Here is a 9439-nt window from a genome sequence, read left to right on the forward strand (position 1 = left end):
GCTCAGTTTTCAGTTGGGTGCTTAGGACTTTTTCTGCAGAGCCCAGCCTCAGGGCTACTTTTGTTCTAACCATTCAATTTCCTACGTTCCTATCTGCAAGTAATAGTAATTACATACTCAGTAGTTCAATATAAACTTAAACAAAATGTTATTTTCTATTTCCTTTCCTTCTTCCCTCCATGATTCTTATTAGCATATTAGAGTGCAGATTAAATTCTAAATTCTACCTACTTACATGTTGTGTCACCATTAGTTGTTGAATTTCTAAATTATATTAGTAAACTTCTAAAAAAATCTGGAGTGTAACTGAACATTAGGTGTAACTGTCCTAATGTTCCCTAACTGGGAATATTTAAGCATTGCTTTCTAGAATTCAATGTTGCAAAGAAGTTGTCGCTGTCTCCTCAGTATTGTGATACTGTTGTTTTTGTGACTCCAGATCGGAAATGATTTTTATCCTCATCATGAAAATGCATCAAAGGTGCCCCCTGCCCCTACAGGCAGGGCGTACACTAGTCCACTAGTTGATATGTTTAACAATCCTGCAACGGTTCCAAAGACATCGTCTGAAAAACTAAATAATTCAGCAGGTGAGTGTCACTTTGCTGCAGACTATGTAAGTGTAAATGACATGCTATAGTGTTCGAATTTATCTTAGGACTTCTTGACTGCTATGATGATGTGAATTCCAGGACGTATAGAGGAGTAGAAAATGGTCTTTACAAAGTATTTATATAAGTTACTGAACAGGAGAAATATGTGTTACAGGAAGACAAGAATTGTTTGCAGTAAAATGCAGGTCAAGATAGGTAGATTCTATTTTAATCACTTTCTGTGTGTCCCTGATTAACCCAGCTTAACTGCTCTTATGACTTCCAATCTTATCAGAAGAATACATTCTATAGTTTTGAACAAGATATATCTGAGTGATTATTTCAGTGCACACAAATAAACATAAACTACTATTACAGTCTTTGGTTTCCTTTAAGGGCATGTAGCAGTTAGGGAAGAATGCACATGGAACAAAATGAGCACAGTCTTGTATTTCTTTCCTGAAATGTAAAACCCTATTAAGATTTGTTTTCTCAGTTTCTAATATATATATATATATATATATTTTTTTTTTTTTTTTTTTTTTTTTTTTACACTTTCTCTGCTATAGGGAAGGAAGGGAAAGAACTAAGCCTAGATCACAACATAAGAAATGCAGAACTGTTCAATGTGATAATAGCAATTCCAGCATTTCTTCCTTAAAAATGCATTTACAATATATTGTACTGGTCAAATAACATACAATTTTGAGACCTCCTTTAGGTTGTCTTCTGGTAAACAGCTGGTGTCTGCAAAGTGCCAAGTATCTGCAACTCCCATCGATTCAGTTGAAGTTGAGCACTAGGCACATTTGAAAATGAAATCTTGGACTTATACACAGTTACATTTTTTTAGAATGGAAAATTTTCAAAGGTCTTTTATGGCTGTGACCGTTTAGCATTCTTCATGCCAAAAGAGGAAAAAAGTAGCAAGTTAAAACTTACATAACTTTTTATGTCTGTTGGTTCAACTTTATTGGGGGGAGGGGGGGATGTGTATAAATGACATGCTATTAAGAACTTCATGGTGATAAGAAACACTGACAGATAATTGAGAGGTGTCTAAGTGGAAACCAAAGCAGTACAAAGTCTCAGAACTTGATTTGCACTTGAGTATTCCTTTGTCTACTTTTTTTTTCCTGTCAGACTACTAATTGTATTTAATTTTGTTAGTGTGTGGCTAATTTTGCGCTTTTTTGCTTTGTTTTTCTTTTTTTGACAGAGAATTCAGATGATGCCAGTTTATCGCGTTCAACTTCTGTTGCCACGGGACTAAACATAATGAAAAGGCAAAAAGTAAAGACAATCTTCCCACATACTGCTGGAAGTAACAAGACGTTGCTTAGCTTTGCACAGGGGGATATCATCACACTTCTTGTAGCTGAAGAAAAGGATGGCTGGCTTTATGGGGAACATGACACAACTAAAGTGTAAGATAATCAATATATTACCCAATTTGAACATGAAGGAAAAATGTGTCTCCTCAGATTTCGTTAGCAGGTATTAGTAAATGGTTTTCCACCCTTTTTGCTGGCTGTCATTGACTGGGGACTCTTTCTGTAAGGACAAGCACTGCACTTATTTTAGGGAGAATTTGTACACTAATTTGGTATCATCAGAAATCGGATCTTTAAAAGTTAAATCTCAGTTTATTGAGTCTACTGGTTTGTCCACTGTTGTCTTTTGAAAGATCTTTCCAATTTTATATAATATGAAAGTGAAAAACTTTCCCATTACAGAAAAGGATGGTTTCCATCATCGTATACTAGACCACTAGAAGAACCAGTGGAAGAAAAAGCGTTTGTCCCAGTGCCAAGGTAAACATTTTGGGTGGGACTTGCAGAAATACCCACATCTTCTCTAACATTTAGTAAAAATGTTATTTTTCTGCTCATGTTCTTTGTTGTTCAGTAAGATACACAGTAACTACATCCTAACAGTCTGTAGTATAATACCTTGATTACATTAACATATTTTAATGGTTACACAAAGACCAGAGAATTAGCTTCACCCCAACTTTAATTTAGAGTCCCACTGACTTAAAGGGGATTGCATGCCTTTATTAACTTTCAGCTCATGTGCTTTTGTGCTTTCCTGGGGCTAAAGATAAGTGAGGGAGATGTATTATAGGAACTTAAAATGTTATTTGTTGGGTTCTGTCTTGCAGCCCTGCACCAATCCGAAGTATTAGTTCTGTAAATCTTGTGGAAAAAGGTGATGTTGTCCTCCCACCACCAGACTACCTGGGGTCTTTGCAAACAGATAAAAGAATGGAGTCTTCCAAAGGTACTACTGTTAAAACACCAACCGACAGACCAGAAAATGCAGGTTCGGTACGTAATCAATACCATGAATCCAAATGTTCTGCCCTGCTTACTTTTGTTGACCTACTTAGCTGAGCTCTTAAATGAGGCCCTGGAATATTCTACCTTAGCTACTTGTACTTGACTTCAGCAGCCCTTCAGTGCAGCTGTCTTCAGGAGTATCATGGGGTTTTGGCATTTCAATCCATCTGTAGTAATGGGAAGGGAGGAGAATTGTTCAGGGATGTAACTAAGAGTACTAGGAGACTTACTCTGCCTAGCAAAGTTCTTGGGAATGAAATCTGTGAAACATGAAAAGAAATTCTTACAGAAAGTAGTACAAATCCATCACCTTAAGTGATTTTAGAGCTATAGTGGGATAGGGGATTTAAAACAGCATAAACTCTGTATTCAGGAATGCTTTACACAACCCCATGAACATTAGTGTTGTTTTTGTGGATGTTGCTGAGGGATATATGTACTAACTAATGTCTGTATTCAGCAAAGCCACAGCTGAGTGGAAATACGTATTTATGAATAGATAATGCTATATAAAGTTAGTATTTCTGCTATTAAGTCAGCATTCAAGCAATAATTCAAAATGAAGACTAATCAAATTAAGCAATTAATAGTCGTTTTCTTGCTGCTTGTTTAAATAATTTGCTGATGTGTATCTAATGGTGATAAGTGTTTTTGAGACTTTCTTCAAAAAGCCTCTTGAAGAAGAGATTGCATTTTGATAGCAAAAAACTTTCTGTGATTTTATATATATATTAAATAGTTGTCACCACTAAAATTGAGAGACTGTGCCAGAGTAAGATGCAAAGTTCCATTAGCAGGTACCATAGCAAACTTCTCGGAAGTCAGGAATCCTATAGTTGGCTGCCAGTAGCTAAAAAATTCACATTTTATTATTTATTGGTATCACTACAATATTTTATGTATCAATATAACATCTAAACAAATTTTGGGTTATCCTTCTGACAGATGTTTTTGCTTTCTAAGTAATCTGTTGAATCATACAGTAGAAATTGAAGTGGTCTTTGTAAATTTGTACTTTCTGGAAGTAAAACTAACTAAAGCAACTTAAAAAGTAGAAACTGGAAGTTTTGTTGCTTCACATTTTGATTACTGCTGAAAGAGTGCATTTAAGTTCAAAGGATGACAGAATATTTATAATGGTACTCCTGTAAAATGGAAAGGCATCAGGAAACAATGGTCGTCGTCAAAGAAGCCTCCTTTCCTCCTGTTTCATTTAAGTCTACTATTAGGACGTCATGCCCATCTACAGCATTTTTTACTTAGAGGTATGAGGCATTGGAGGGGGTTAACAGGTCTTTGTTATATTGACAAGCAAAGAGAATGAACTGTGTTTAAATAAGTAAAAATAGAAACATTTGCTTAAGAATAACAAAAATAACTTCCAATACATCACTCTAGAACTCCAGAAAAAACTACCATTGGAAAGACACAAGCATGGCACAGATTGCATCAATTGTCAGTAACATCTGCATTTTAAGCTATTATCTGCATTTCAGAAGCATGGAGAAAGACAGAATTTTAACAAATGGGAGGAAAGGAAATGAAATTATATGAATTTTCTTTCTTGAGTGAATAGTGCGTCTTCAAAGAAATCACTTTTGTAATCGCATCATAGACTTGCATCTAGTTCTTAGAAGAAGGACAGGTCACCTCAACATTACAAATATAAAAAATGTGAAAATTTGCTGGAGGTTTAGCTATACAGGCCTTTCAGAAATGTCCCCTCCGGTTGTGCTGGGCTTTGTAAAGCCACTCTACAGCTATTTCAGAAGAGCAGCTATAGATAAAACACAGACACACGCTTCCACTAACTACTGCCAAAATCTCTTGCAGATGCAGAAATTGAAACAAAAAAGTATCTTTTCTCTGGCAGGGAGGGGGGGAAAAAGGCTAGTGCTTCCCATTACAGAAAAATCTGTGATCCTTAAATGCAGGAAGAACTAGAAGCAGAGCTGAGAGCCTTTCATAACAAAAAGGATGAAAGTTGCTTGACAGGGACTTGTGAAGCTCTCCTCTCAGTCAGAGATCCTACCCCACTTAGGCTAGACTAGTAATGTTTTGGGATATTTTTTTTTCACCTGAATATTCCTATTAAAAGATTAGCCAATTTTTTTTGTCAGAACAGTCTCATATTAGCATCTATATATTTGAATATAGCATATTTGAATCCACATTCAAGTAAGTGGTTTTATTTATCAGTAAGGAACCTTGTTGTGTAGGAAGTCTATAACTTGGGCAGTGATGTCGTGTTTCTAGGACAATGTTTTTCTATGAGGAAAATTTTCCAATGCATGAAATGAATATCAAGAAATAAGATCTAAATTTTAGTGTTCAGTCACTTTCAAATCAAATATCTGGGAACTTCTAAAATGATTATGAAGACAAGGATCTATATTTTGACACATTTGTGGTTTTCATTTTTTGGATGAAGAAGCAATGAGCCTTAACAATTATGTAATGGCAGATTTATACATTGGGCCATTTATTCTATGGCTAGGTGTTGAGACCTATGGGATCAACACATCCTTCAAATGTAATTACGTTCACAATAGTTAAAAGATGTATCAGCCTGTGGAAGCTGCCAAGCAAGCAGTACAGTGAGTTTTTTGCCCTGTGACAAGTAAAAGGTGACTTACTATAGCGCTTTAAAACTACTGAATCCATTCAATTGTCTCAGTATCACTGTACTGTGCTGCTGTCTCTAGTACGGCTAACTGTCCTCAGTCAGTTCTCGAGAGTAGTCACCGTAAGGGTGGTTTTGTTTGTTCTGTGGCATCAGGGGGGTTGGGAATAAACTTAAGGCTTGTGGACTAACATTCCTGTTGAACTGAAAAACCAAGAGGAATGGCAGATCATTTAGTTGACAGACTAGGACAGAATTCTAATCAGAACAGTATATTCTCTTTGGAGGCCAGAATGGGCTTATAGCCTCTTAGGAGTGGAAAACAAATACATCTCTCTTGAAATTCTAAATTTCCACAGGGAAAGCAAGATAAAAAAAATAAATTAGGAATTCTGGAGTATAAAATAATGACTACTCTTGTTGAGGTACCCCATAACTCAGAGCAGCTACCTTTTTACTATGACCCCATGATTCTTCTTACCTGTTACCACACAAAGCAAGGAAGAGAACTGTAGAGGAGAGTCGCTGCATTTGCACCCAAGTTTTTGCTCCAAAGTCACTATTTACTTTCATTCTTTTGGAAAGTTGCAGAGCTTCCTTGTCTTTCCCGCTTCCGTGCAAGTCACCAACCCCCACAGGCTTTGGAAATAAGCTCCACGTTATACCAGGCTGGTTTGTATTCTCATACAGAATTTACATAGACGTAAAACAGTATGCTTACAGTGTCTTTTAAGCAGAAGCAGGAAATGATTCATTGACGCATCTTATTTTTGTTTCAGAATACACAGAAAAAATAGCTCAGGATTTCAAGGAGGAAAGATGAGGAATGGTTCTAGCAAGTTAGTTGTTCATGCTGTGTTATGTAGGACAGTACTATGCAGAACACCATCAACTAAAAAAGACTTAGTAGTTGATGGAGCTTTGATGAGGGTTGGTGTTCAGTAAGAAGTAGCATGTAATTCAGGCATTCGTTCACTCTAATTAATTATAAGGGCTAATTAGGCCTAATTCTAAGGTCTAATTCTATTTATGACTGATGTACATGGGCAATTTCATTGGAATCACAAGTCAAGCACATGCTTAAGAACCCTGCCGAATTAGGTCCTGAGTAAATAGAGATTTCTTCACCTGCATCATGGTACCGTGACTATGGTAGCTAGGAACTACCGGTACAATAGATGGTGTACCTGAACTGGAAAGACTTACAGGCCTTTGTTTATCAGTGAAATTTTAAGTATTGAAAACAAAATGGCCATACAGACGGAATGATTAGTACCAGTCAAGCTGCTACATAAAAGGTGACTGCACATTCCTGCTTCTACACGCAAGAATGTATATTCAAATTTTCACTTTGAACTTTATCTGACACCTATTAGAAGCAATGCCGTTAGTTTGCAGTTTAAAATATGTCATTTTTAAGTATGATTATTACTAAAAGTTAGAGGGGAAAAAAAGTAGAAATTAACTGTTTGCCAAAACTTCCATATAGCACAACAGGCTTGCAAAGGGCAATACTTTGCAACAGTTTTCCATTTTATCACACCTGAAACGCTGCATCCTGTAGCAGCACTGTGACAGAGCGACACTGCCATCTTTTGGGTTAGCTTAACTTCACAAGAACAATGTACACTTCATCACAGAAGTACAGTGCGAAATGCGGCTATAAGACAGTCTTTTCAGATCGTACACTTAGACATAACAGTTTCATTAGGATGAAATACTACCGATAGTTATGCAAAACTATTCTTCCTTTTGTACCACTCCCATACGAACAATGCAAACTATACCCATGCATGCCAACAGCTGTTTTCTTGCCTTTTTTACTCACCACCACTACTCACAAAAGTCACAGGAAATACCTGAACTTGTACTTTGTATATCAACAAGAGCTAAACACAGTAGGTTGTATAAAAACTCTACATAATACTGATCAGAAATCTGCCCTCACTTCAGGTTTTTAATATTTAAACATGTTGTTATACTGGCTGCTGCCTCTTTTAACTTCATGACTTGACAGTTACATGAAGATACACTGGCTGGGTTCACTCTGTAAGAGCTGCCCCAAGCCTAGTTCTGGCATTTTGCTGTGGCAACTAGCAGTTTATAAGTTATGCTATAGAAACAATATGGTATGATATTTGTACTGCAAGTAGTTCTGTTCTTTTTCTTTTGGTTGATGGCTGTTGCAGTGACATTTCATTTGCTCCTTTAACCTACAAAACCCAGCTTGACCTCAGGTATCACCGATCTTAAACCTGGGGGGTGGGCACAACACAAAAAAACCCCAAACCAACTAATGCAAAGACCATTGCTTAACTTTCTAATTTTGATGTTCTGAGATAATTCTCCCCTCCACAGGTCAACGGAATTACACAGTAATTATTCTAAATGGCTAACCATTTAGAGATCACCTGTAGCATGTCTTTGTAAATCTATGTAAATATCTTTTTTCTTTTACAGAAACCTGATATGAATGGCATTGTAAAACCACCTTTTCTAAGGTATATTTTTTAAAGCTTTTACACTAATTTAGTTGTGTGGATTTTTACATCAGCTTCCATTACTGTATTGATTGTGAAGGGAAATAAGGATGTTTTTCCTGAATTATACTGTCACCTTTCCTAGGCATTGGTAAAACATTATGGCTAAAATTGGTTGCACTTTTCTCAAGAGTGGCATCAAGTAAAATACAATGCATAGGCCCTTCTCAAGAAAAGTAAGTGTTTCTCCAGTAGTTTGACAGGGAGCAGGACTTAAACTATCTTTGGGGGTTAAAAACAAGAATCTTTGAAAACTGGGAGCTGTTTAAAAAAAAAAAAAGTCCAGACCTAACTGGGCGTTAACTTCCCAAATTTTGGATCACTGCAAAGTGAGTCTTGATATGTAAGCTTGTTTTAAAAATTCAAGTTAAACTAAGAGTTGCACAGAATCCTTCAGTCTAAAGCCATAACTTAGTCTTCAAACAACTTGGATGAAGAAACTGCATGGCTTAAATTTGCTTTTGTATTGCAGCAGGCCTTCTAGTAACTTTTGTGCATTTCTTTTCAGTGGAGAAAATCCTTTTGCAACTGTGAAACTCAGACCAACAGTAACAAATGACAGATCAGCACCAATTATTCGATGAATATACAGTTCATAAACATGTACTTCTTCCTTATAAACAACATTTTCAGTAATGACAATTACTATCTAAACTTGTTCTAAAAATTTATTTAAATGTAATTACTGTACAATAGAAGCACATTGGAATGGAGTTCTGATTTTTTTAAAAAACCTATACTTTCTCATGAGGTAGTTGCTTTGGGCTAATGTTTGAGCACTTTGGCTTGATTTTACAGTATGCCTTTCTTTGTAGTGAGAATTGTGAAAATACTGGAGATAGTTTGGATACTCTAGTAAACCAGTGTAACTAATAGCTCACAAACCTGAATCTTTGGCATTCATTATGTGGAAACTGCAATGGTAAGTTCTAGAATATAAGCCTGCATATGCCACTTACTAATAAGAAAAAGATTTTTTTTTTTTCCCCAAACAGAACAATGTAACAACTGCCTTATTCCAGAATAGAGAATTGCCTGTATAAAGTGATTATATATTATTTTGTTTAAGACAGACACCCTAGGTTATAAATAAATATTTATCCTTTAAGAATAGACAATTTGTAATGCTTTGCTTAATGTTCAGATACAAATTTTCAAGTGTTAACATAAACCCATTTTAAGTCTAATGTTGTACTGTCAACACATTCTTCAATGATATTTTTTTCTTTAAAACATGTTGTCAAACTTTAGTCTTATAACAAGTCATAATAAACCAGTGCAATGATTTTTTTTTTCCTCAAATGCTAATATAAAAAGCTGCCTTTGAAGTTACTCCATTAC

The 9439-nt window shown here is 35.9% G+C and overlaps 1 protein-coding gene across 1 annotated transcript in view; it reads left to right on the top strand.

Annotated features, from left to right (window-relative positions):
• BAIAP2L1 (BAR/IMD domain containing adaptor protein 2 like 1) overlaps positions 1-9439 on the top strand; it is a 43991-nt gene extending 34552 nt beyond the window's left edge. Inside the window, exons 9-14 of the mRNA XM_075515190.1 lie at positions 440-590; positions 1813-2020; positions 2330-2407; positions 2758-2923; positions 8019-8059; positions 8607-9439. Coding sequence (XP_075371305.1) covers positions 440-590; positions 1813-2020; positions 2330-2407; positions 2758-2923; positions 8019-8059; positions 8607-8682 — 720 coding nt within the window. The 3' untranslated portion in view covers positions 8683-9439. The remainder of the gene's footprint in view (positions 1-439; positions 591-1812; positions 2021-2329; positions 2408-2757; positions 2924-8018; positions 8060-8606) is intronic.

Source organism: Mycteria americana, chromosome 12 (genome assembly GCF_035582795.1).
Source record: "Mycteria americana isolate JAX WOST 10 ecotype Jacksonville Zoo and Gardens chromosome 12, USCA_MyAme_1.0, whole genome shotgun sequence".
Lineage (NCBI taxonomy): Eukaryota > Metazoa > Chordata > Aves > Ciconiiformes > Ciconiidae > Mycteria > Mycteria americana.